Source organism: Candoia aspera, chromosome 1 (assembly GCF_035149785.1).
Source record: "Candoia aspera isolate rCanAsp1 chromosome 1, rCanAsp1.hap2, whole genome shotgun sequence".
Lineage (NCBI taxonomy): Eukaryota > Metazoa > Chordata > Lepidosauria > Squamata > Boidae > Candoia > Candoia aspera.
In genome coordinates, this window is record NC_086153.1 from 45633773 (window position 1) to 45661556 (window position 27784).

Genomic DNA, 27784 nt, shown 5'->3' on the forward strand with positions numbered 1-27784 from the left:
TTCGATGGCTGAAATAGCATTTTTTCCATTTGTATACTCTGTGTAGCCCCTGGTCTCTCTCTTATGTGATCAGAGCACCTAGAAAGAAATTGTAGTATAGAAATGCAGTGGCAAACCACTAAATACTAAATGAGATTTGTTGTTGAGATTTTCAGTGTGGAACCTTGTGAAATTGGTATTTAAAACTTAAGGAAACATGTAAAAACAAGGTATTTCCATCCTTGGAAGCAAAAGCTCACCTGCCAGAATCTTAGTCCCGGGCACTCGTGCGACAAGCGTTCTTTCACTGGATGCTGCAGCCCTGTACTTCCAAACAGGAATAAAGTTTTAAACAGTGGTGTCCAAGGGGATATAAAACAGCCATAGTTACATACCTTTCCTTTTCCTTTACAGGTGTCTAGAGCACGCCAAGTACAGAATCCACCATCCATAAAGATCACAGTTCTGCAGAACTGGTCAGAGGAATAAAATAGGTTTGCAATGTTTTATTTTTAAGATCTCTCAGGGTTACAGACTTGACTGTATTTTAAATGGTTCTCGTTGAGAGAAAAAGTCCTGAAAATGGGGGATCAGCAGACATATAAAACAAACCATATTATTAACAATAGTGAAAATGTATATTACCAGCAACAGCAGCAACACTTGAATCCCCTGGCATCTGCAAACCACAGCTATGGAACCTCAGCCATGCATACTTCTCCAGATTCTCCCCTCTCTCCCTCATTCCCTCATGACGCCAGGGAAAACGTATCTTTGAATGTTGGGCCCAAAAGCCTTGGGCTAATGGATTCTCCTCGGCAAGCAGACTGGGCCCATTTGGGGTCTGGAAACCACCTCCCAATAAGAAACAGCCAGCATGTCATGTGGAGCCCAGTGGGTCAAAGCGAACCAGTTGATGGCTTTGAGCATCTCTGTTCCCAAAGCAATGACATCAGATCACAAAAAATTACTAGTGGAGTTTTGCATAAATTAGACTCTTTTGCCCAGGTGTTTGCTAGCCAAAACCTAAGAATCCAAGTGAATAATGTTTCTCAGCTAATTCAGTCTCAGCCTCCAGTGATGGAGAATGCTGGCGATAGTGCACTTCGACAACTGCTGTCTCAGAAGCCTGCTGTGGAGCAACAACTTGTGCAGAGATACCAGCAGATACCACAGCAAGTCCATCCCGGATTTGGAAGTGCACAGCAGAAGCAGCAGATGCAGTTAATGCAGCACCAGTCTTCTCTTTATTATGACAACCAGCAGCATGTTGCCCACATCCCAATGCACTCTGCAATGCACCAGGGACAGGCCCACCTGCAGCAAATGCATTCTCAACATTTGCTGCCACAGCAGCTACAGCAAGATCAATACTATCTGCAGCAGCAACCCCATCAAGGACAGCACAGGCTCTTGGTACATGAGATGCAGCCACAGCAGCAGCAGCAGAGGCAGTGCCCCATGCAAACAGCTCAGTATTATCCAATACAGCCTATGACGCAACAGTTACAACAGCAGCAGCAGCAGCAGATGCAAACACAACTTCCTCCCTATCACAGGGATACTAACCAGAAGCCTCTGCACGAACCTCAGCAGTACTCCCAAGATCGAGGTAATTCCGTGCAGCTTATACAGCTGGGAGCAGTCCCTCCATATTTCTATCAAGATCAGCAGCAGTCATTCAAACATTTGTATCCACAAAGTGTTCTGCAGCAGCAACAGCCGCCAGGAGATGCCAGTCAGCCTGATCATTACCAGAGTGATGGTAACACTCAGACATTGATGGATGAGCACCTTGGACTCCCTATGGCAGAGGGGACTGAAGATCCAGCACAACAGGGCCTGAATTCTGTTGACAGCACAATCTCTCAACAATCTCTTAGACCTCCAACAAGTGTTCAGATGAGCAACAAAAGACATCAGCCGTTGTCTCCCAGTGCAGTGTGGCCACAGGTATGTAAAACCTTACATCTTGCTTTCTCATAGCTAAGTTCTGAAAAAAGCAGTATTGTCGTACTCATTAGAATAGAGTGGACATGCACTGCTTTCTGTGAAACTTACACTTGGATTTGAATAGCATGTGGGGACGACACCCCAGAAAAGTAAGCGGAGCCAGGACAAAAGCTAAACTCAATTTCATTTCCATTAAAATTGAACTTAGTGAATATGTTTGGAAAAAATTAATAATTTCCCTTCTGTTGCATTAAAAATGATAATTCACTAACAAGTTTTGGAAGAGCCATAGCTAAGGCTTTGGGGTAGGTGCATTCAGCCCTAGGGTTTCAGTCTTGGCATTCTATCACTGACAGTTATCCAGTAAAATAGAAGAAGCCTTTTACAGCATTGAAATTGGGTTCTTTGAAGCCATGGAGACAAATAGCTGCTTCTATTGGGAAAGCCGTTTTGTGAATCAGTAATATTCAGCATTTATTCCAACTGTCCATCTATGATGAGCCAGTGAAACTAGGTAGGATGCTTCTAGATATGATGGTTGGAGGCTGTTTGCTGGTGGGAGTCTGTATAAATTTAGAGATCCCATTGGAAATTTTGGAGTGGCTCTTTGCATTGGGCATTCTTAGAGGCATAACTCCCATGGGGTCTGTTGGAGAATGCCTGACCATCCATTTGGCTAACAAATACAATGTCTGGAGCAGGTGGCTAGTTTTGTTTCACCCCATAAAGAGTTCTATATTGCATCCTGTTTAGATCTGAACTATACAGGATAGCAGAATGAAAGGTTAGAATAGGCTTTACTGCCTTCCCCAACCTCGTACCTTCTCAATGTTTTAGACCAGGGTTTTTCAAACTGTGTTTTGATGGGGTTCCATGAGAAACAACTAAGGACAAAAAAAAAACAAAACCATTCACTTGACTGTAACCATTTTCCTATCACTAGGGCTTTGCCTCTTGATCAAGGATTCCAATGTATATGTGTATGTATATGTATTTATTTTAACCAACAGGTTCTGTAGCCTGAAAAAGTTTGAACACCCCTGTTTTAGACTTCCTTTTCTCCTGTCATTTCCCAGGGTAGTAGATGAAAAGACTAGCACATCTAGAGTGGCACCAGATTGGTAAAGATTATACCTCCCAAGTGAAGGAGAATGATAGATTTTTCAGTAATGTTCTGCATAAAAAGTTATCTGCAAGTAGGCTAAGACTTTTCAGCCTAATTTGCTTCCTGCTGAAAATTTTCCACACAAGAGAACATTTTGAAATTGTGCTGTTGTTTGCAGTTCACAATGATACAGCCCACCATACTATTCCAGAATTTTACCATAATACAGGTAGTCCTCATTTAGCAATCTCAATTGGGACCAGCAGCTCTGTTGTTAAGCAAAGCGGTCGCTAAGTGGGAAATCAAGTCGCAACTGTGCTTTCCTTTTCCCCACTCTCCCATCCTTGGGAATGCTCTCCCCTGGGGCTGGGATAGCCGGCTCAAAACTGACAAGGCTGCTCAGTTTCACGCCTTCACTTTTGTTTGCCTCTTAACCACTCCCTTACCCTTTGGAATGCTCACCCAGGTGCTGGGAATTAGCAAGAATGGAATTAATGTATTTACATTCATTGGAGAGGAAGGGATTACAAGAGAGTAGGCATACACACAATGGGGAATGCAGATCAAAAGCAATGGAGAGCCACAAGTGTGCTATGCAAACAGCCCGGTGTATTCCGAATTGTGTGCCTGCTTACTCTCTTATTATCCCTTCCTCTCCAATGTCTCCACTCTACGGGGCGGGGGAGGGGACAAAAAGCCAAGTGATTTCTGAAGGCAATCTCTCCTGTATCTGACCCATATTTTTTTTTCTTCCTCCCTCTGTGGTGGTTAAAAGCACTAAGCTAGAAACTATGAGACAGTGAGTTTGAGTCATGTCTTAGGCACAAAGCCACCTGGGTGACTTTGGGCTATGTACACTCTCAGTCTTGGGAAGAAGGAAGTGGCAAACCATTTCCAAAAATATTGTCAAGAAAACTGAATAAACTTTTCCAGGGAGTTACCAGGAGTCAAGAAAGCACAAAATTATGTATGCATATATGTGTGTATATGTAGACCAATATACTCCAAACTTGACACAAGGCCCAGATATGTAGGTTCCAACACCCACAATTCTCAGCACTAGCTATGGTGTCTGGGGAATTCTGGGAGTTGAAGTTTACACATTTGAGAGGTGCCCAGACTGGGAAAGCTGGTGTAGACTATAATTATACAACTTAGTGGTTTTTCCTGTCTTTTTTTAACAGCAGATCCAGTTACCTGATGGCAGACTTCCATCAGTTTCTCCTGAACAAAGGTATATTTGTGATTAATTATAAATGTCTTCTAAAAATCCAAAATAATGGCCTCCATCTGTACAAATATCAACCCTATTGTAGAATCCTTTAGACTGCTGATTTGCAAAATAGCAATGATTTTGGTGGCAGTTACATCGATCTGTGGGGCGGGGGGGTGATACAATGATGGGACCTTACTTAGTTGTTAAAAATATAAAACTTAACCCTCAGTGATATGAGTTGGGTTTGTTCTATATCTAATCACCTAAGTATTCTAGGTCAAAGCCTATCTGGCAAGCTTTCACAGAAGCTGTCTAAAGATCACAGTTGATTTTAGATTCAGAAGGGAAATTCCATTTATCACCAGTCATCTTAGCTGTGATCATTCTTCCTCCCCTTTCTACTTCAGTGCTATGCCTCCTGCCATTTCTTTCAACTGTAGGAACTGTATCATGTGGGCAGACCTTGAGGAGCCAGGGGCCTCAACCCTGACCATCTGTGGAACTACAAGACGCCTTCTGATGTTGCTGCAGTATCACTGGAAATAGTGGTCCAGTTGTTTCAGCCATGTTATAGTTTTGTTTGCTTTGATGGTTTTTTGAAAGTGGAACTGGGAGGCATCTTGTTCATTTCTCAAACTTAAAACCCTTCCCATTATAGCAAAATTACCCTGAATTGTACTACGAGATTTCAACAACAAAATTGAAATAGTACAATTTAGGCTATTTGAGAGGAGTGGTTTGCTTTCTAGAGGCCTCCTGTTCCCATTCCCATGCTTATTTTGTGGGGCTGGGAGAAATCACACTGTCTTGAAATTCAGTAGCAACGTGGCCAGTCCCAAGATGCTATAAATAGGATTTGTGTTTGAGCAACAGGGATTGTGCTCAAGCAAAACTCTTATTTTTAATTTATAACTACGTTTCTCAGATCTTACATAATTTTTCCCTTAGAATTGATAACACAAGGGTTTGGTGTATGCATTGTTTCTACAGAAAGCTATTTTGTCTTTCCTCCTAGTTGAACTCAGCAGTTTTTCACAAGGTGATGTCACAAGTTTCCTCAATTCAAAGGCATATTCCTTAGTGGTGATCCCTTGTTGATATGTGTTTTCTCTAAAAAAAAGTATTAAAGTTTTCTTGACACTCAGCCAGGACTTTCCCCCCTGAGATGGTGGTGTCCTTTTCATATAAGCCAAATTATAGTTTTGTCTGTGGATGTTTTTTTTTCCCCCTGCTTCCCTTTCAAGTACAGAACGCCTACTTGAAATACAGGATGCTACTTAGAAGTGAAATGGCAATTGCCATTTCTTTAGCTGGAAAGAGCACATTTCCTCTTATTCTTCATAACTCTTTGCTAGAAGACCATGATCCAAACCATCCCCTATTGATCTGTGCTTATTCTGGTAAAGGGCAAACATCTTTAGCAACTTGGCTCAGAATAAACTGGTTGCAGATACTTACACTATGCTAGGGATGTTGATGCCACAAAGGAAGCTTTTGTGGACAAAATAGTTCTATGGAATATGACTTCTGTCTGTCATATCCAAGAGAGGCAATTAAAGAGAAAACAAAGTTGTACCTATGCAGATGCACAACCTATCTGTGTTGCTCATGTGTTAAAAAATCACATAGGAAAAAGCTTACCATAAAACATTATGCACCATCAATTAGTGTGGAATTTAGTCATTGCATAGAGCAAAGAATTACAGAAAAAGCTGATTGGTAATTTAATGTTTCAGATTTGGTCAATCAGTGAAGCCCTTTATAAACAAATTTTAATTGTCTGCATGTTTTTGTATTTAGACATTGCATGTTTATTGTTTCTTTTCTGCTAAATAGGATTTAACATTTGCTTCAAGGATCTGATTAAATGAACTTCCCTTTCTTTATTATGGCCATGACTTTCAAGTTACTTATCAGGTCTTACTTTCTCATTACATAATCAGTACAATTGCTTCATCCTTGACATTGAGCAATTAATTTATAAATTTTACAAATTTTAAAAAATTAAATCTTGCCTGTTGTTCAAAAGAAATTAATTAATTAATTAATTAATTCATTCATTCATTCATTCATTCATTCATTCTTCAAATTTCTATCACCGCCCATCTCTCCCAAAAGGGGACTCTGGGTGGTTATTAATTAAAGCTAGGGAACAGCAAAAAAATTAAAACAGGTCTCAGAGCTTTACAAATTAATTTAAATATGCTGTTTACATATTTAAATATTTAATTTAAATTATTAATTTAAAGATAATTAAAACAATGGTTTTCATCCATATTCTTTCACATACACAGAATTAAGATTGCTACATTATTGCAATTATTATAGTACTAATTTCTGTTTCCTTTTTAAATGTCCACATTTAGAACATTTGAACTGTAGAATATTGTTGCCATCTATGAACATTGTCTGCTTTGACCTTGGCCACAGTGTCAACTTTCTACTGGCATGTTCTTATAGTCTTCAGTGTCCAAGTACCAATCCTTACTAAGATTAACATAAAGGCATAATCTCATAGCTGTGTTTAAATGCAACTTCAAGCTTTTTCAGTATTGTTGTATTACTTGGTTTCAGTGATTATTCATACATTTCAGTTGCATTTAGATGCATTTGATTGAAATAGTTTCTCTTAAAGCCATTAGATGAGTACACAAATACATTACTAGTACAGTCCCTGGCATCAAGCGTGCCACTGTCACGGATGTCCAACATATCGGAACAGATGACTACGCTATCAAAATGTATACAAAAGCAACTGCTCATACAGAGGCTTTCACACAAATATGCTACTCATCTGGTCACCCGTAGCGTTTTACATCTTCAAAAGTCTTGATGATTGAAAGATGGGGCAGTGATAGGTTTTCAAGTGGACCACTTCACTTGATTAACACATGAAGGATGTTCCTATATTTTCAGTATGATCCTGTATATATTCACTTGGGCATCTCCCTAAATGTAGTGGGAATTACCTCCCAAGGATAAAACTTTAACCTTAGTTGTGTTTTCTGTGCATTTTGAGAGCACTGTCCTGAATATTCACCCTGTTATTCTGAAGATGTTTATACCAGTGCTAGCCTTGTCATAAATTTAAGTCCTATTTGTGTATCCATGTACCTTAATATCGGCTTTGTTGACTATTCAACAAAGTCAACAGTACATTTCTGCAGAAGTGAAACTTGATCTTCATAGTTCTTGAGCCCTTCCTTATGTTAGAAAACACCTTATAATGGCCCTCCAGCAACTGTTTTAGTGTGATATGGGGTCAGCAAGATCAGTAAGAATTAGGTGATGGATGGATGGCTAATTATGAATACTTAATTCTGGTGTTTTATTGGATTCAAACATTTGAGCATGCATTCTTGTGCTGAGGGTTCAGAGTTTTTTTCCCAATTAGTTGTGTGTAGATTAATTATAATGCATCTAGGAACAGTCTTTCTAAAATGGCATCTTCTTTCTCTGTCTCTTGTAACAGCAATGCTTGTGATAAAGAAACATACACTGAAAGATCTGAATCAAAGAGCAAATTAACATGCTCTGTATGTTTCAAAGAGTTTAAAAGTTTACCAGCTCTAAATGGTCACATGAGGTCTCATGGAGGGATACGGGCGTCCCCTATCTTCAGACAGGTATCGATGCCTTGTTTATTTCTTTTTGGGTATTTGGTCTTCCCCTTTTCTAAAACTTGCTGCTTGCTTAACTATATCTTCCTTTTTTTAAAAAATGCACTCATTCTGGAGCTTGCTATTGCCAAAGAAATATGTCTTTTTCCAGCTTTGCTTCCAAGTATGTTAATTCTCCATTGTTGGCGGTGTGTCAGCTGATGTTATATAGAAGAAAAGAACTACAGCTGGGCATAGGCTTTGGCTGGCTTTCAGCTGAACAGGGTTCCTCACTGAACATACTTTAATATGCCCTTTAATGTTTGACCACTTTTAAATACAAGAAACTTTTCAATGCAACTTTGTTTTTCTGTTTCTTTCTGTCAAGTTCCCTTGAGTTCCTTCTGGACACAAGTTTCCAGGGAGGATATGTTTTCTAAAGAAGGAATCATGTTAAATCTTTTGGAGCAACACCTGAAACTAACTCATTTATTCCAAGGTAGCAGGAAATGACTCTAATCTACTGAAGTCCACAATCAGTCTTTAAAAATGCCCTAAAACTCCCTGTTGTTCATGCTACCTATAAGCATTCTAGTGATGTCCAGCCATGAAAGCCTTTAATTGTCTGTACAGGAGGAAGGGGAGAGCCTGCCACAGCAGCACCAGCAGGAACAGCTGCCCTCCGAAGTGGATAGCTTTGCATCTATCGTCATGCCTGTGTCTGTCCCTGTAAAGGTTCTGTCGCCTGAGCCCAGCAAGCAGGCCAGTGATGGCTGTGCCCTGGTCAAAGACAAGCCTGTCTCAGATGATGAGATGCCTGTCCTTGTGAGGATGATTTGTTCTCCAGCACATTCCCCTAGAGCCGTCAGCCCACGTACCTCTTCTGTGAGTGTTCTCTTGCCACTAACTGGGCCATAGGAGCCTAATAAATCCCTTTGCATTACAGCAATGCCGAGGACTTACCAGTTACTTCAAAGCCGGTGTTAATTATTTTTCTATAATGTTCCAAATCTTTCTAAGCTGCAAACATAAAACAACAACAAAGGGATTTATTATCTTTAATGTTCTTTGTGCTTGCTTATTTTACTGTTGCTGCTGAGAGCCAGTTTGTTTTCTTCTTGAAAATGGTCTGCTTGTGTCTTTGTGTGCATGCACATGTCCCGTGCATTTTGCCAGCGATGGTTTCCAGAGAATAAGTAGTGCTGAAAGGCCTGAGACTGAAGCTTTCTTTTCCTCAGATAAGCATCACTTTTTCTTCAGTAAATTATGGTTATAACTGCCTGCTGTCTTAAGTGTACAGTTTGTGTAATGTATCATGCAAGTCCAGCATTGGCCCCTGAAGCTGGTGAGACTAAGCAGCCCTGACATTTGCCTTGGATCTCCCATGCCAGTCAGCTGCCAGTTTAAAATTTCCACAGTGTTGTATTGGGTGCTCTGGGGGACTATGGGAAATTTATTCTAATCACCACCCATGAATGGATATGGAAGTGGAATCATGAAGGGCTTATGGAGGACACTTCACCAAGGACCCTCTTGTGCATGTAGTTGGTTCTGATAGCATGGATCATACACACAGGCATACCCAGAATCATACCATATGTTCTATCCTGCTTTAAGAGTAGGCTTGTTCTAGATTACACAGCAGTACAATTTCACTGAATCCATAGGAACAATTGATAATCCTATAGAGGCAGAAATAATAATGCCAGATCTTGTTCTGCTATTGTTGCTTTCATAACTCCTGTTTGGGAAATTGATGCTACATAACTGGTTTTTGGAGAGGTGCAATGGGAAACACTGGGAGCAGACAAGCAGATGATCTTTAAATCCCTACCCTTCCTAGAAATGTTCAACCTGCAGAGCATTTAACAGATCTGCAGTGCATTGGTTCTCTCCTTTTTTGTTGTTAAATTGAATAGCAGCTTCAGATAGCAGTTTGGAAAGAAACCCAAAAAAATCCTTTTGCATTGCTTTCCTAAGAAAATTGAGCATGCACTCCAGGCTGCAAATAAATAAACTGCTGTTCAGAGGAAAGGACAGTTGTGGGGAATGGATCTGAGAAGCAGCAGCTCCACAGTATCAGGCTCCTTCAAGCTCATGTCTGACTTCCTAAAGCAGTGTTTCTCAACCTTGGCAACTTTAAGATGGGTGGACTTCAACTCCCAGAATTCCCCAGCCAGCTTAAAGTTGCCAAGTCCACCCATCTTAAAGTTGCCAAGGCTGAGAAGCACTGTCCTAAAGTAACTGCTTTTAAAATTGTAGGAAAACTTTTAAACAGATTTTCTGGATCACACTTCACTTAAATATTGACTGATCATCATTTCCTGATAATTAAATAGTAACTTTGTCCAATCACGCTGTAAAGTTGTTTTACTTTTTATTAATAAAGAGTTTTTGTGAAATACAATTTTTTACAAAGCAAGCATCACTAAAATGTGGGCAGTAATAGAATCTTTAAACAAAGTAAGCAGGAAGCAAAATCTGCAGCACATATTTTAAAAAAGTGACATACATAGAGGAAGTCATGCATCAATGAGAAAGGCTTGGGGAGTACTTTTAATAATGAAAGTGTATTACAAGACTAAACCAGGGGATGAAGCTGTAAGAGTTTAATGTAGTTTTATATTTTTCAGGCTGTGCTGATGTACCCAAAGAGTGGATCCCAGATCAGCAGAAAGGTCTCTGGTTTACCACTGTCCATGCTAAGTTTAATTTGGTGAATGTATTTCACCAATTGAAAAATCCCCCCTTTGATATACCATGAAAGAACTAAGAGAGGGTGGGAGGAATGTTACTATATTTTATTTTTTTCTTTACTGCTGTTGTACTTTACCATGTTTTAGCCTTCTGCTAAGACATAGGGTTACTCCTCATTTTTTCTTTATAATCTATTGGTAGATGGATCTGAGAGAAAGGGATTGCCTTAAGTCACCAAGTATGCTCCATGGCTAAGTGGGGATGTAGATTTCCTCAGTCTTAATCCAACATTATTAAGGATTTTTATGGCAAATATGGAAATTAAAAAAGGGGAGGGGTAAAAATGCAACAGTGAAAATAAATAAATGCTACATTCCTATAAATTAAGCCCCTTTCTCAATAAATAGCAACTTATGAAAGGCTATTTAAGAGTTAGGCAACTTAGTCTCCTGAGGCAGGAAGTTCCATAATTTAGAAAAAGCCATTCATGAAGGACCTTGTTCCTATTAATGGTCTGCACCATAGTTGTGGCATAGAAAAGGCCTTTCCATTGGATCATTAAATGCTGGCAGGCTGGCATGGGGGCAATTTGGGAATTTCTCTTTTAGTTAATTTTAGCTTGGTTCCCAACAGTAAACAAGAAACAAGAGTAGATGTATTGTTCTGTTGAGCTCAGAATGCAGGATCTGTAGGCTATATCTTGGAAGATCAATTGCTTGGTCCAAGTTTTCATGTTTTGCTGAAAAATCAGTATTGGGGTAACTAATGTATGATTGAATACAGTCACTATTAAAATAACAAATGTTGTAAACTTCTATTCAGGATCCCAATAGAAAGCACCACCAAAGCATCACCAACTCTGAAGAAAGCATCAAACCTTTTCAAGACAAGAAAAAATACCGCCACAGACCTGAACCACTCTTCATACCACCCCCTTCCTTCAACCTCAGTGCATCTCACTCAGGGGCTACACTGTACCAAAGCCAACTTCGCTCTCCTCGTGTCTTAGGAGACCATCTGATCAACAGGACTCAGGATCCCCCACCTTATACACCACCTCCCATGCTTAGCCCCATACGGCAAGGATCAGGACTCTTCAGCAGTGTCATCATATTTTCTCATGGTACATCTCACCCCCAGCTGCCCCTTACTCCTCTGACACCCACTCCCCGGATACTCCTCTGTCAATCTAGTAAGTATGTTGTATTATAGTATAGGCATTGCTCATGTAAGAACTGACAGTTTTACTCACTTGTGAATGGTAGAACATTGGCTTAAATTGATTCTGATTTGTGCTTCTCATAGTGTTCTTGCACATCTGCATAGCAGATTCAACTATTGCTCAAATGAGTTCAAGAAGGAGTATAGAAAATGCACATATACTGATTTGGGCCACTCCTTTTATTTACCTCTAGAATATGGCCAAGAAATTCCAGAACAGAGTTACAGGTAGTCCTTGTTTAGCAACCACAACTGGCAACTCAGTTGTTAAGTAAAGTGGTCACTAAGTGAAACTGCTTATGATCTTACTTCAGCTTTCCTTTGCTTTACAGACCTGCAAAGGTCGTAAATGCAAGGATTGGTCGTAAAGTTACTTTTTCATTACCGCATAACTGTGAACAGTCGCTAAATGAGGACTACCTGTATATAATTCCTACATATCTGACTTTGCAGTGTACCAACTTAATTTGCAAGTGAAAGATAAAAGGTTTGAATGGTCTCAGCATCAATAACTAAGTAAATATAATAAAGCAACGTATTTTATATATTGGAAAAAAGTTTTAGCCTTGCCTTCTCCCTGACATAGTATGAACACAGAGAATTTTCACAGAAAAGCTTTCAAACATTTGACACTCTTCACTTCCCTACAGCCTGATTTCATGTACCATCAGATGCAGAATGTGGAAATACTGATTATGTGCTTAGCATAGCATAAACTGGTTCTGCATTGGTCATCTATTATCCATGTGAGCTGCAAGGGACTATCACAACCAAATATTCTAGACATGTTCAGTTCCTGGAACATCAGTTTGAATGAAAAAAGAGTGCACAACACTATTATTTTTCGTATTGTTCACATCTTAATACACAATATATGAGCTTTGTGTTTTCTCAGAATATCTTAATGTGAGTTAAACCAAGAGATTGTGGGGTGCATAGATGGAAAGAGAGTTTATGAATTTACCATAGATTCTGCTCAGGTGAATGAGTTCAGTTTGCAGACTTCCCATTTTTACTGGAATAAGTTGATGCAAAGAACCATGTCCTTGAAACTAGCAAATTTGACAGCACTGCTACACCATATGGGAAAACTTTTTTTTTGAATATCATCACTGCAGATACAGAAAACTTGCTCACAATCTTGAATAATTTTCTTGGGACTGTAAACTGAAATACTCATACAAAAGAGTGTCACAAGGCAGGATCCTGCTAGTAATTGTTTTCAAAACAATGGGGAATGCATATATAAAGATACAGTTAAACATAGAAAATAGGTTTTACTTGATCAGACTGTTGGTCTGTTTAATAACATTGTCTGTTTGGAATGGTACTAGCTCTCCACGGTGACATTCCCCACTCTGACCCCTTCCAGTTGTGTTGGAGAAGTTGCATCATCCCTAGCCAGACCTTGACTCAACATACCTGGAGGGCATTAGATTGAAAAACAGCTGCGTTAGGGAAGCTTTCCTATCATTTGCTGTCACTTCTGTTCAAAACAGTGCCAAAGGTTCACAGCATATAAATGGGTTCTTTATTATTATGGTGTGAAATATCCTCTATTTAAATACAATGTTTTCTGTAAAGAGAGAAGGCAGACTTCAGAAAAATTGTTAGTGAACAACGACAAAAAAGGAAACATGCTGAAAACTATATTATTATTATTATTATTATTATTATTTTCAGGTACTATTGATGGAAACAGTGTCCCTATGACCCCAAGACCTGGAGAACAGACTGTTGATATTGAACCGTAAGAACGAGTCATTTGTAGAAAGAGATGCAACACAACTGTTTTGGTTGGAGAGAGAGAGGAAATGTGTGCTGCTTTTTAGAAAATAGCTGGGATACAAATCATTCCTGTGTGTCTATCTGGTATTCCTGTGTGTATATCAATGCCTCTTTCCTCTATTTTGTTTACATTCAACTTGTTATATTGATAGCTATTTTGAATGGTTTTCGGACAACATATTTAACTATTACAAAACTGCAGTCCTGAACTAAACCATGAAGTATGACCTCAGATGTTGGCCATCAGTGTCATGTTGGGAAATAAAACCTCAACATGGCTTTCGGCAAGCATCTGGTTGCTTATGAGAGAAAATAGATGATAGTCTGATACAATTTCCTTCCATTCTTTGTGACCAACTCATGTTCAGATATAGTCTTGAATTTGCAATTGTGTAAAATTTTAGAATTGTTCAAAACAAATGCAGAATATTCAGATTAAGGGCTGAGATTGGCAAGCACACACATTTAAAAAAGAGAGGAAAACAAAGCAGAAATTAGCCAGGCAAGGCCAGGATTAGCTTGATCCCTTGCAAACTAACCCTGGTTTATTTCTATCTTTTTTAACCAATAGCAGTTAAACAGTCTTGGTCTAATTTGTAAGCACATCTACCTTCAATTAATTAACTAGGGAGGAAGAGTGTTTTAGATTATTAATTTTTCTTTGCAACACAAAGTAAATGTTTACAATTCATCTCTGCACTGCAAAAAATTCTAACAAACATAATTGATTTGCTCTGAAGCCAATATGGAATTTTTTTTTAAACTCAGACTGTCTACTTAGCCTTTAACTGTTTCATAGCTCTTAACAATAAGTAATCCCAGAACCAGTTTTCAGACCACACCTTAGATCTCAAACACACAAAGGTTACACATACCAAAACTACATCTATGGTGCGATCTGTTTAATTTATTTATTGAAAATATTTCATCCCACTTTTCCACATAAAAATACTCAAAGCTTAATGCAGTGTGAGAACTCAACTTAGTTTAGGAAGTAAGGAAATCCTGAACTATTTATTTTATCTATTTGTCAAGTTTATATGGCTGCCCATCTCACACGAAGTGACTCTGGGCAGCGTACAATAAAGCCTGCTATTAAAACATACTACAAAACTAATTAAAACAGTAAAATAGATAAAAGCAAGACCGCAAGAGAAGGAACATCCTGCAGTGGACCTACATTTTTAATGCTTTCAATATCTTTATTGCTTTGAGGTGTATCAACATTGGCTCAAGATTCCAGGCAGATATCCCTGAACTTAAAGACATAGCATTGGTGGAAAAGGAGGATCACAAGGCAACTTTAGTTTGGAAGCCATGGCCAGAACTGGAGGACAAAACTTTCCAACAAAGAGGTACTATATTTTTATCCTACCTAAAGGAATGCTTTTCTTTTGTGTATATGGCCCCCCCACTCACCAAGCCCACTTTGGGTATGCTAACAAGTGTTAATCCAAATTCATTTTTTGAAAAAAAAGGTGAGTGGTTTCAGAATTGCTCCCTGTTAGCTTTAAAAAAATTAGATATTCTTGGTATTTCATTGCAAAAACATAGGGTTGAATCAAATCTGTGTTCGGTAGAGTTCCACTGTTGTTAGAGAACAGGAGAGGATGACTGTTTACTCTGATTAACCTCCAGAACATTATGAGTGTGGAAGGAAATGTCAGACACCAGAGGAGGAAGGAGAATCAGGAAAAAAATGGTTTACTTACCCATTTTCTTTAAAAGCAAGCCTCCTTTGGATCCTAACTCCCTTCCCAAATGGAAAGGGCCCTTCCATTCACAGAGGTGGATACTTGGACTTTACACACACTATAACATAAAACTATCATGGTACACTGAACCCTACATTGTTCATGTAAATCCTTCATTGGGCTATCTTTGTACCCCCAAAGCTTGTTTTCTTCAAAAGACCATATTCACTAAGAAATCAGTCTAGCCATTCTGTGGAACAATTTGTATATTCTTGAAGTCTTTACCCCTATATCCCTTGCAGCATTTTGTAATAGGAGTTAACACTCATTTTCACACACTCTCATGTGTACATGCTCACACACAGAGAGAGATACATAGGAGTGAACAAGAAAACAAGTTACAAAAAGAAAAAGAATCTCTTCCAGACCACTTGTGATTATAAGTGGTGTAATCACAAAAATACTGTTTCCCCCCCTTATCCTGTTTTAAGAACTTGATGAGAAAACAATGGACCTTCATTTGTTTCACCTTCCTTTTCATTTTAATACAAATGTATTGGTTACCTGATACTGCATAAGTTAACTGTATGTGTTTTTAAAAACTGATATACTACAGTACAGTTGAATCTATAATTGTTCAGCAGCATATAAAATGTGAAGCGTGGTTTTTTGTTTGGGAGGTTTGCATCCTTGCTTTAAAAATATTATAAATGCTTCAGATAGCTTCCAGATTCTTTCTCAACCCTACTGGCTTAGAAGAATTTCTCTCTATCCTCTTGCCTTCCTACTCAAATCTACCTCAAAACGTTTGTGCAGTGCACATTTCTACTACATATGCTTTCTTTGTTTATCATTCAACTTCGTTGATTTGTGGTATGACTTTGTTTATTTAATTTATCCCTGCCCATCTCCTCCCATTGGGGGACTCTGGGTGGTTTACAATAAAATAGTCAATTAAAACAGCAAACAACATCCAATATAAATACAATATATAAATATATTATTACTCCTAATAAATATAAAAATAAGAGTAAAAATAAGAATATAAATAAAATCCAAGTGGCAAGAATCCGATACAGTCCATACGTGGGAGGAATGGTCTAAGGTACCAGCCATCCCCATGCGGAACTACTACTCTCTCCGCCCCAAGCGAGGTGGCAGAGCCAGGTCTTCAGGCTCCTCCGGAAGGCTAGGAGCAGTGGGGCTAACCTCACCTCCAGGGGTAGCATGTTCCACAGGGCAGGAGCTACTATAGAGAAGGCCCGCTTCCTGGACCCTGCCAAACAAAGTTCTCTCACAGACAGGGTCCGTAACATGCTCTCTCTGCATGAACGGGTGGGACAGGCTGATACGATGGGGAAGAGGCGGTCCCTCAGGTAGCCTGGCCCCATGCCATGTAGGGCTGTTGTGATAACCAACAACTTGAATTGCACCCAGAAGCAAACTGGCATCCAATGCAGCTCGTGCAGCAGCCGTGTTACATGTGCCCTTCTAGGGGCACCAAAAACAGCCTGTGCAGCTGCATTCTGGACCAGCTAAATTAATTGCTTTCTTAAACTAGTACTTAATCTTAAAATCATAGAATGTAAGAAGCAATCTGAGAATCAACAGTCCTCAGTGCAGAAACCTAACACCATAACATCCCTGTCAGATGGCCATTGTTTAAACATCTCCAACAAAGGAGAGTTCATAATTTTGTGAGGCAATTTGCTTCATATCTTTCCATCACTCTAAAGCCTCAGGATGTCCATGCTGCCCAATCTGAAAATGGCCCATGGGAGGCAATCCTGACCATTAGAAAAAATTTTCTGATTCTTGCCAAAATCTGCTTCCTTGTAATCCTTTGGGTGGTTTTGTCCTATCCTCTGGAACAGTTCTGCACAATTCTGCCCTATCTTCTACATGACAGCCCTTCCAACAGTTGAAGATAGCTGCCCTATGTCCCCAGGGTCTTCTGTTTTCCAGGCTAAATATGCCCAACATACCTTTATGTAACATACACACACACACACCCCTACCTTTGTAGACCAGCTTTTTCCAACTGGGTGTCCTTCAAACAAATGTGCACTTAGTCAGTTCAGCTTTGGCCACAAGTTGGGAAGTACTGGTGCAAACAAGTAACTTAACAACATCTTTTACCCTGGTCAGTCTTCTGCTACTTTGATACTTGGTCTAGTCCACCACTGCCTGATTTTGTTTTATTTTTAAAAAGTAACGTTTTCCACATATGTCACTTGTTTTGTGAGATGGGTGGCTATATAAATTTGACCAATAAAATGTATGTATGTATGTATGTCCGTCCATCCATCCCTTTTAGGCAAATTAGTGCTATTTCAGTGACATATGATGCTTCGGCATTTATTTAGATATGTGTTGACTAAGTGGGTTGTGTGAATGTGTTGGCTTCCTGTGCTTCAGTTAAATCCAGGGGACAGCATCATGACAACCTGTAGACTTCAGAATGGTGTTTAATGGAAAACCCCAGCAGTGGTAATACAGTGTCCTCCACTCCCAACAATAAAGCAAGCTAAAAACCATCACAGAAAAAAATTCAAAAGAACAGAATAACAGTCACATCTGGAGGGGGGGAAATGTTTGAGAAATTGCAAATATCTCAGCAAGTAATTAAAAACCCTGCCTCCTCTTGTGCCCCAGCTCTCTCAAAATAGGAATCCATACTTGTTAGAATTAGTGTCTTTACATTGGCTTTATGACCTCTTTGTCAAGTTTCTGTGTTCAACAGCTGAACTGTTTGACAAAATTAATTTTGTTTTCTTTTTAAAGTTACCAATCTGTTAAATATGTGTTGCTCGAGCATATTAACTGGTGGAGGAACCAACATAGAATATGGTTTGCATTCTCTCTTTGAAGCTAAAGGGAATATTATGGTAAGTTATAGAACATGTTAAAACGGGTTTCATGAAGTAATTGGACATAAAGCATAAAGAGAACATTTGAATAACTAATCACTTGCCAACAATGAGATTTTTCTTTATTTATTGAAACTTCTGAATCATTTCTAATAGTTCTGCTTTTCTTTAAAAACCCATATCCAGCTTTTCTTTAAGAAAAAATGGTCTATGGCTGCAAATGTCTAGTCACTAACATAATACCTTCTATATTATGTTCACGCAAAAGTAAATTCCAGTTCCATTCCATTCCATAGCAGATATGCGTAGGATTGCACCTTAAGCAAGAAAGAACCTAAGTGAACAGGTCACTGTGCAAACAAGTCCAGCAAGGGCTCTGCTTCTGCAGTCTTAAAATGCAGCATATCATAGGCAAAGAATGTTGGAAAACTGGAAATGTATTAACTGTTATTAAAAGAATGACCGTAATTTTGACCATTGCAAATAACATACAATCCTGGTTTGCTCTGTCTGTTAATATTGCAGGTTGCTCTGGAGATGCTTCTTCTTTTGAAACCAAAAAGAGCAAAATCACACCCTCTAGCCAATTATCATTATGCTGGTAAGTTCTAAACTAAGTTTGTAAAGAGTGCCTGCCAATTCCACATGGGAGCCTTTGTCAGGGAAGGTGCTCTTTGCTGAGCATTGAGAAAGACTCATTCATTTGACAGTGAAAATACAAATGGTTCTCACCTGTTCTATTTACTTCAGGTTCAGACCAGTGGACACCCTTTGAAAGAAAATTGTTCAACAAAGCATTGGCAACGTATGGCAAAGATTTCATTTTTGTACAGAAAATGGTGAGATGTTCTTCTCTCGTTTTGACGGCTTTTCTGATTCTCTGGATACCAGCTTATTATTTATCAGCTAGTCCAGAGGTCATTGTCTTAAAGTGAAAGTTTGAACTTAGACAAGGTCCAACTGCAAGAATTTGTGCTTATTTTTAAAGCACCTGACAATTTGAGTATGAATTAGTTGCATTAATTGGAGTGAAAAAGATGTTGGGGGGAAAAAAGCATATATATCAGATTGTGAAGACCTGGGTTCAATTCCCCTGCTCAGCTTTGAAGTTCACTGTTTGACTTCCAACAATTTACTCTCTGTCTCAGTTTAATCTTTTCAGAAGGGGAATTATCCTGAGTTTAAAAATAATTTAACTCTTTAGTCATGCTGGCCAGGAGAAGTGAATGTGTGTAGCATCTTAGTAAGATCCAAAACCAAGTTTAAATTTTTGATTCTGCTTTGAGGATTTGAACTTGTAATCAAGTATATGGTAGTAATGAATACATCTGAGTGATTTTTGTAGTTTGTGGGGTTTGCATATTAATGTTGTATGTTTTCTGATAATGTGCTGATGCAGTGTGAATTATTGTTTGATTACAGGTAAAGTCTAAGACAGTTGCACAATGTGTTGAATACTATTATACATGGAAGAAAATCATGCACTTAGGACGACGGCACAGAACTCGACACACAGAAGTAAAAACTGAATGCCCAGTAAGCCTCATTTCCTTTAGTTTTGAAGTAGATAAAATTGTATTCTGCAGATACTTATATTTATATATTTGCTTATTACTTTCTCCCACCTGTGAGAAAAAAACATTTCAATAAGTTAGTTGTACACATGCCATAATTTGGTCCATGCTAGAAGAATGTATGTTAGTTTATCCTAAAATATTGTTGATTGCAATTCTTAGCAATGAGCACTGTAATGTAAAGTGTTTCTCTGTGTATAGAAATTGATGTTACTGCTTCCAGTTTGGAATTATCAATACGTTCTTGGGAGATCCATACTTGAGTGATAAGAGTACTTGCTGTATGTCCAGAAGGAACCTGGAACCTCTAGTTTTAAAGAATCAGGAAGCAAGTGATATGAAATAGTTCTACTTGGAGAGCCATTGCTAGTCTGAATAGTATTAAGATATATGAATAAGGAATTGGACTTTGTATGAAACAGCTTGCCTTGGTTCTTCCAGTGCAGAGAAGTTGCCTTTCTGTATAAGGACAGAGATACATAGAACAGTTTTAGAGCAATGAGAGGAACCTGAAAGCACCTGGCCACATTCGGTTATTCTGAAGAATAGATTCTGTAAGGAGTAGTGATATGAATTAATCCCCTCTCTAATGAAATAATTAATTTCCTCTCTAATTAAACGTGGTTTTTGGAACCTGTCTCACACCTCCAAGCAGATTAAAAAAAATCAGAGCTGGAGGTTTGTCTTTATGTAGTTATCAATAAGAGCTATCTATTAGCCTTGAAACAAAGTAGGCACATGTGGGGGACTTCAATCCTTCTTTAAAACCTCTTTATCCAGGCATTGAATTTTCTTATATAGTTATTCCACTTTCATCTACAATCTCTTTGAATTTCAGACAAGTGGAGAAGATGAGGAATTGGAGGGTGAAGAGCAGACTGAGCAAGAAAAAAAATCTCTAAAAGAAGAGGATGCAGAAATCCAGAATTCTCCTGACCTACTGCCTGTTGCTGTTGCATCACCCATTAACCCACCCTCTCTGCAGAGCCTTGGGCTGTCTGTGACCTCTTTTATCTGTGAAATGCCAGATTGTGGAGCTGTAGGTGTCCTTGTTAATAAATTACACCATTCCAGAAGTTTGTGGATGTGGAGGCAGCTAGACTGTGCAGGTTCTGTGACTTCACAGTACACTTTCAGTAATTGATACTGGATGCAGAATCTCTTACATTGTTGCTTAGGGTGATATAGGCCTTGAGGTATCAGACTTTGGACAGCAGAGACTTGGGTTCAAGTCCACCCTCAACCATGGAAACATAATAGGTGTCTTTGAGCCAGTTACACATTCTCAGCCCAACCTATGTCAGAGAGTGGATGAATTAAATACAGGAAGATACCTGTACAAGCCACCTTGAACTCTTAAAGGAAATGTGATGTGTAACTCTCAACAAACAAGGAAAATACATATACTAGAAGAGAAATAGATTTGTTTTTTTAATTGATTCATGCTCAACTAAGATGGTACTTCAACTATATGTGTAGGGTTCCCAGGAGTTCTCCTGTCTACTCTTTAATTAGGACTGGTCCTGTGGCTCCTAAATTCCATTTTTGTGACCTCCAGAATCCATCTAACTACACAACAAAATTTCAACAGCAAGAGAGCTTCCTGCCACTTCGAAATAGAAATACATTTAAATTGTTACATTCATCCTATAATATGATTCACATAGAGCTACAAATAAGGGGAGTGAGATACAAATCAAAATGAAAATAATAAACCAATTGCCCCCAAAACCAATCCCCCCAAATCCCCCAAAGGTGATCCTGCCCGTTCCCCAGTGCTCTCCACTGCTTACTATCCCCATCTGCTGCTCTGTCCTAGCTTCTTTCCTCCAAAGCTGAATGTGGCTCCAAGCGACTAAAAAGTTGCTTATGCCTGGTTTAGCCTATGCCTGGGATTAACCTCATGAATAGTAAAGCATAACTTGAGTATCTTTTGTCATGGTTATTGGTTTAGAAAATTTCACAAATATGTTCTTGAAGCCCAAGAATGCATTGGAAAGACCACTGTTGGCTGTTTGGCTTGATAAATATTTGAATGGATGGTCTTTGTTGGCATGTTGATTTGATCGTAGCTGTTAGCCAAGATAGCTAAATGAAAATACGTGTTCAGAAGCTGTGCTGAGGACGCATGGTGATGTTGTCTTCATGCATTTGACTAGCCAGTCAGAAATAAAAAGCTCAGAAGTTTGAAATTATCTTGCATGGTCAAATTAAGAAAACAGAATCAAGGCAAGTTACCATTAGAGGAAATGTGTCATTGCTGTGGATCTTTTTAAAATTTTAATTCAGAAAATGTATTTTTGGCTTATCTGCCCTGTAGATCTTCAGTTCCAGACAAGCCCTGAATGGCCATGCGCGTATCCATGGTGGCACAAACCCTGTGGTCAAAACCCGCTGTGGTGGCCCTGGCACGAAACAGAAGCCGAATTCCCAGAATGACTACTGCTCTGTCAAGAGTTCCCCGGCTCATAGTACGACAAGTGGTGAGACAGATCCGCCTACAGTTTTCCCCTGTAAAGAATGTGGCAAGTAAGTAAAGATAACAACACACAAACTGGAATCTGTGATGCTGTGTCCAAAAAACTCAGTGAAAATCACTCCCCAACGAAGTAAGGAAGTTGCCTTAATGAATAAGAGTAATTCTAACACAGCCTTACCCAAGATGGTGCCTGATCATGCTTGCTGGGAACTCTGGGAATTGTACTCCCAAAGTATCCAGAGGGCAACAGGATGCAGAAGACTGTTCCAAATCACTGTGTAAGCAGTGGTAAAATACAACGTGTATAGTTCAGACAGGATTGACATTTCATAAGCCAAACCTAACCCTCTCTAGAGGTGGGATTCATATATCAAGTGGCTTATTTGGGTTTTAGCTTAACATGATATGTGAATCCAGCCAATGCTGTTTGTAAACCACAGTCTTCACCTACTGTAGTACATGAATCTAGCCCACAGGTTTGCCTAGGATTGTGCTTCCTCACCTAAGGTCTGCATCTTTAGCTGTTTGCATCACTTAAGGAAGCCCAGCAAGTGACACTTGTTTTACAGCCCTACCGAATTATTGGGTGATGCAGTAGAAAACTCCTTAGCAACCTATTTTTAAACCTATAAAATAGAAACAAAGAAGTATGCCTTTGAAAGCTTTCTCCCACACAGACTTCACATTTAGAGGATCTCTGTTTGGGCAAACACATTAGAAGAGAATGCATCTGCGCATATGCTCATCCAGAAATTTCCTGTTGATGCTGGTATCACATCCTTTGAATCCGCTCCTAGTTCCCCTCCTCCCCAAATAATAATTTACACAACTTAATTAAGGGGCGGGGGAGAGTGGATTTAAATAGTTGTGAATTGACATTCTTGCTGGTCTCTTGCAAAATGCCCAGGGAAGTACCATGAGCTTCTGATTAGGGATGTACACGAAACAACAAGTGTTTTGTTTTGAAGTTGAATGAAACAGCTGTGTGTTCTTGCTGATGGCAACTCATAACATCTCAAGAACATGCGTTTTTGCAGCCCTGTTAAGTAATTCTCCTGTAACATCTGATCAGCAGTGAAGGGTCAGCCCCTTCTTCCCCACTGGAAGCATAATTCAGGGAGAAGACATAATATACCTCTGTAATTTATATAGATTCCTCTTTTTTCTCCCTTCCTTTTCATATTAGGATGTTTTTCAAAATCAAAAGTCGCAATGCTCACATGAAGACCCACCGCCAGCAGGAAGAGCAGCAGAGGCAGAAAGCCCAGAAGGCTGCTGTTGCAGCTGAAATGGCAGCCACAATAGCAAGGACTACAGGGTCGCCTGGGCATAGCTTGATTCCACTGGATCATTTAGACTTGATAAAGCAAGTTGAACAGGCAGATGACCTTGGCAGCGATGTTGTACAGGAACTGGGAGAGGTCATTGACGACAGTGCTGAAGTGATAAATCCCAGCCTCTTACTGGATGAGGAAGATTCAGAGTTGCTTCAGGATGATGTTGAGCTGTAGACAAAATGAGCCAAGCCACATTACAGATACCAGTAGAAATCGGTTTCCTCCAGCGAGTGGGCTATATTTCTTATTTCCCTTTTATTTTAAACTGTTTCTATAGTTGGACTCTTTTAAATCCAGAACTGGAAAAACTCATCTGTCTTGTGATGTTCTTTCTCGCCTTTCTTTTTTAAAAGCGGGGGGAATTGTTCTGTTTTCTAGAGGAATCTTGTGTAATATATTGGAATCAAATATTCTGAAAAGTTCATGTATCTTAAACTTTCAAAGGAAACATCACATTGTTTAAATTCCTCTGGATACTTCCTTTTCCTCACCTCTATTAATTCTGGCCCCCAAAAAGCCTCCAACAGGACTGTCAGGTGGCAAAAGTAAGTCACTGACAACTGCATCTTCAACCCAAGATGGACATGGAATAAATTGTTAGTATCTCGTGATTTTGGACCAGTGCAAGCTAATATGGCCCATAATCCATCTGATTCAATTCTTTCCTCCAGTACCAAAGGTTTGACACCAAATGAAAATTCTGAAGGGATCTTTATTTTTTTTCCTAACACGATGTAAATGGATGTTCTGTTGGCTTGGGCACAGGCAGATTGATGATAGTATGTCCTACTCTGGTTTACTTGGATCTGGAAAAAAGAAGCAACCATAAAATGAGAAGGAATAACTAGATCATTCCTCCAAGTAAAAGTTTTTATTATCACCAAGTCTAATACGTATAAAACTGTTCATTTCTTTTCAAGGATTTCCATAGTCATAATGCGCACTTCAGAGCTTCCAATTTAGAAGATTCAGAAGGAACAGGGTCAGTGAATGTAGAAGTATCTGGAGATTGTAGAAAGACTTTTGATTTCACAGTGACAGAATTGCTGAGGCAAACTCACCCCCTTTTTACAGAAGATTCTTGGATTGTGCGTAAATGAATGAATGATGTAGTGAAGTATCACCAATTTGTACAGTAAATCAGTTGTTAAAAAGTTGTCTTTGAAAGTATAGTACAGTATGCTACCTTTAGTTTTGCAGTGGTGTTTTCCTGAGAAGGTACGAGACAAAATCTTTCTTCACAGAAAGAAGGGGGGAAAATGTCTATCTTCAGATAAATCTGTTTATATATGTTTGTTAAAATTCTTCCAAATAGAAAAGAAGAATAGTTTTGCACTTTGCTCTGATCATAAATTTTATGTGGCTGCTGTGTCTCAGTGGCTCCAAAATGCACATATATTTGGGTATAGAATGCACACAAACCTTGGTGCTGTTCTATTCACTTTTGTAAATTGAAATATATAAATATCATCATGAAAATGTGTGCGAAACCTAGATGGAACCATGCAGGTTTTGGTCATTGCCAAAGAGTTTAAAAGCTGCCATGGGTATAATTGGTTGATGAAGTTAGTGTAAATTTATTGAACATAATGCTTTTTATGCCTGCCAATTGTCTCTTATGGACTCACAGGTTTGAAACTATAAATAAGCCCAATAACTTTATACAAGTTTGGGAGACCTATGTTGTGTTTGTGTTAAGCCTCTCATTTTAACTATATAACCACAATACAGAGCTGCAATTAATGCTTTCACATTGGATAACATTGAAATTCAGACTTTTTTCTGTTGCTATTTTTAGCAATACATGAGGCTGCAAATTTAAGTCCAACTTTAATCTCATCTGATACAATAATTATGGTTATGTTTCTTCCCTTTCCTGATTTTGTTGTATTAGTTTAAGTATACACAAACAGAGTAGTGTTTTATGATAACCTTGTGCTAAACAAATGAGGATCAAAATTGCCTTCCCCCACTTTTCCTCTCCAATTGTGTTTGAGCATGATTTCATGGATCAGTATGTTCAATATCCTAGCTAGGCAGCTCTTTCAACATCAGGAGTAAGTTCATTTTCTGATACAATTCTCTAACATAAATCATAGTAATCATTTATCAATGAACAAAGAGTTCAAAGTTACATTGACAATATAAAATTATTCTGTATTTGCACAGTCATGGATATTTTCATGAGAGCCAGATCTTAGTACTAGAGAACCTAATAGTCTTAAAAGATATTTCTTTCAAAGCTAGTTTTACATGACCAAATTCTGAAGTTCCTACTCTTCAAAGCTTTGCTAGCTGTGGCCACCAGTGATAATTGTTATAGATGTAGTGGGTGTGTTCGAATTAGTCCTGTGCCTGATTACCGATTACATTCATCACATGAAAAGCAGCCAAGTTCTGATTATCAGTAATACCAAAGGTTACCTTCCAAGAGTCAATAGGCTGTAAAGTGCAAGTTATTCCAGAGTCATAACAACGGAGGGAGGGGAAAAAACTGATAGTTCTTGGCAATTGTTTTTTCCTCTGATACGTATGAATTCTCTAACAAAGAAATTGAAGAGAGTTGATAAAAGTATAAAGCTCACAGTAGGTCATTCCAAGCTGATCTGTATTATTTTATATGAGACTATAATAAGGCAGATTTTTTACCTTTACTAAGAAGCCCATTCATCAGGCCATCTAGAACAGTAGGGTTTAGCTCTCCTCAACCTACATCCTTCAGGCGAGTTGAGACTGGGTCTCAGAATTTTCACCCAGCATCATCAACAGCTGAAAATTGTAATCCAACAAATTTGGAGGCTCTTTCAGGCTACTATAGATTCTAAGTATCCTTAGAATAAGTCTCTAATATAAAATTGTTCCTGGTTATGTCTAGATTTATAACCATGGCACTAGTATCATTGAATTGTATTCCTACAATTCACTGGAAGGTATTATGGGTAAAATTAAAGGTCTTACAATTGTTCATTGGACTAATTCATTGTGAACCTGTTAAAGTATGGTTTTATTTTAAATTATGTAAAACAGTTGAGGGTATACTGACATGTCATAAAATAACCTAAGAAAATCTCAAAAGAATTCTTGGAAGAATATTGGTACTTGCATAAAAATGTTGCCATGATCAATTTCACTGAAATATGTTTCAATATTTTGCCAGAAAACCTGTGGGTTTTTTTTTTAATTTGCTGAAGTTTTGTGTTTATCAGAGTTATTTCAGTAACAAATTAGTTAAAAATTGTACATAACCTAAGAAAAAAGGAAAATATATTTTAATGGAAAAATCTTATTTTCAGATCTATTTAACTGCTGATAGGTCGTTACAAAAAAAAAGTTGTAAATTTCTGAGGTATAGTGTAGTGTAAAAATATTATTTGGTTTAAAAAAAACATTTAGCATAGTTCTTTTATTTTATTTTATAATAAAATGTTTGCCTGTTATGGCTTAATTGCACCTGAATTGCATGTGATTTAATTTCAGGATGTAATTGAGTCAGGTTTGCACTAAATGCTTAGTTTCATAATATATTGGGGGGGGGGGGTTGTAATTTCCTTTTTTTCTGATGAGGTAGGATGAGGCATGCATTGTATCTGGTACATAACTAAGAGCAAGCACTGTGTATAGAATATACAGCTTTTTCTTGGCAGGTAATTGTACTTGTAAAATCAAAGGGAATCTGTAAGAGTTTGCAGGGAGAAAGTCTTTTATACTTTTGATAAGATATACTTTGTTTAAAAAATTGTTCATGTGATGGGAAAAAATCTTTTAAATAAATTAATCAGCATTTTATTTTTTGGTTTGATATTTCCAACCCAGCAGAATGGTGGAAAGAAATTAACAAGGTCAACGTGGTACCTCTCTAAAACTGAACAGAAGCACCAAATTTGCTACAAGTGGGGGGGCAGGCTGGCCCCAAAACAGAGTTTGAAGTGGGCTGGATTAGGCCAGAGGCTGGGGAGGAAAAAATCCCTATTGTATCCTTAGATGATGCACAGTTGGGCAGAAAGTTGGTAACGACTCCAATTTAAGCCCTCTTCCCTCCCAGTCATGTGGTTGAAATTCCAGTACACACATCCATAGAAAAGGATGGCCACTGTTGGTAAAGCAGGCAGAAAGGATTCCAGAACCTATGCACATCCTGTTCTTTTGTTTTTCACCAGCAGAACTCAAGGCATCTCTTGTGCTTCATCTCCCACAGCTCCTTGGAGAACCAAAGGTACAGTGTACAGTGAGAGGCCCTATAGTAGTGTTTCTCAACCATGGCCACTTTAAGCA

The 27784-nt window shown here is 38.6% G+C and overlaps 1 protein-coding gene across 1 annotated transcript; it reads left to right on the plus strand.

The window, feature by feature from the left end:
- The first annotated feature begins 520 nt into the window (after positions 1-520).
- On the plus strand, positions 521-27298 carry TRERF1 (transcriptional regulating factor 1). The gene is made up of 14 exons (XM_063303019.1): positions 521-1932; positions 4225-4271; positions 7726-7879; positions 8486-8737; positions 11372-11741; positions 13454-13520; positions 14774-14913; positions 18037-18140; positions 18648-18723; positions 18873-18961; positions 19545-19658; positions 20535-20735; positions 22017-22225; positions 23362-27298. Exons 1-14 carry the CDS (start codon positions 562-564, stop codon positions 23684-23686), a joined length of 3519 nt encoding a protein of 1172 aa, XP_063159089.1. The 5' UTR covers positions 521-561; the 3' UTR covers positions 23687-27298.
- The last annotated feature ends 486 nt before the right edge of the window (positions 27299-27784 follow it).

Bases quoted from the DNA above. Each gene is read 5' to 3' on its own strand.
- TRERF1 (XM_063303019.1), top strand. From the start codon at position 562: ATGGGGGATCAGCAGACATATAAAACAAACCATATTATTAACAATAGT. The intron at 19,659-20,534 runs GTAAGCCTCATT...TTTGAATTTCAG, and splicing joins AAGTAAAAACTGAATGCCCA to ACAAGTGGAGAAGATGAGGA. The intron at 22,226-23,361 runs GTAAGTAAAGAT...TTTTCATATTAG, and splicing joins CCCTGTAAAGAATGTGGCAA to GATGTTTTTCAAAATCAAAA.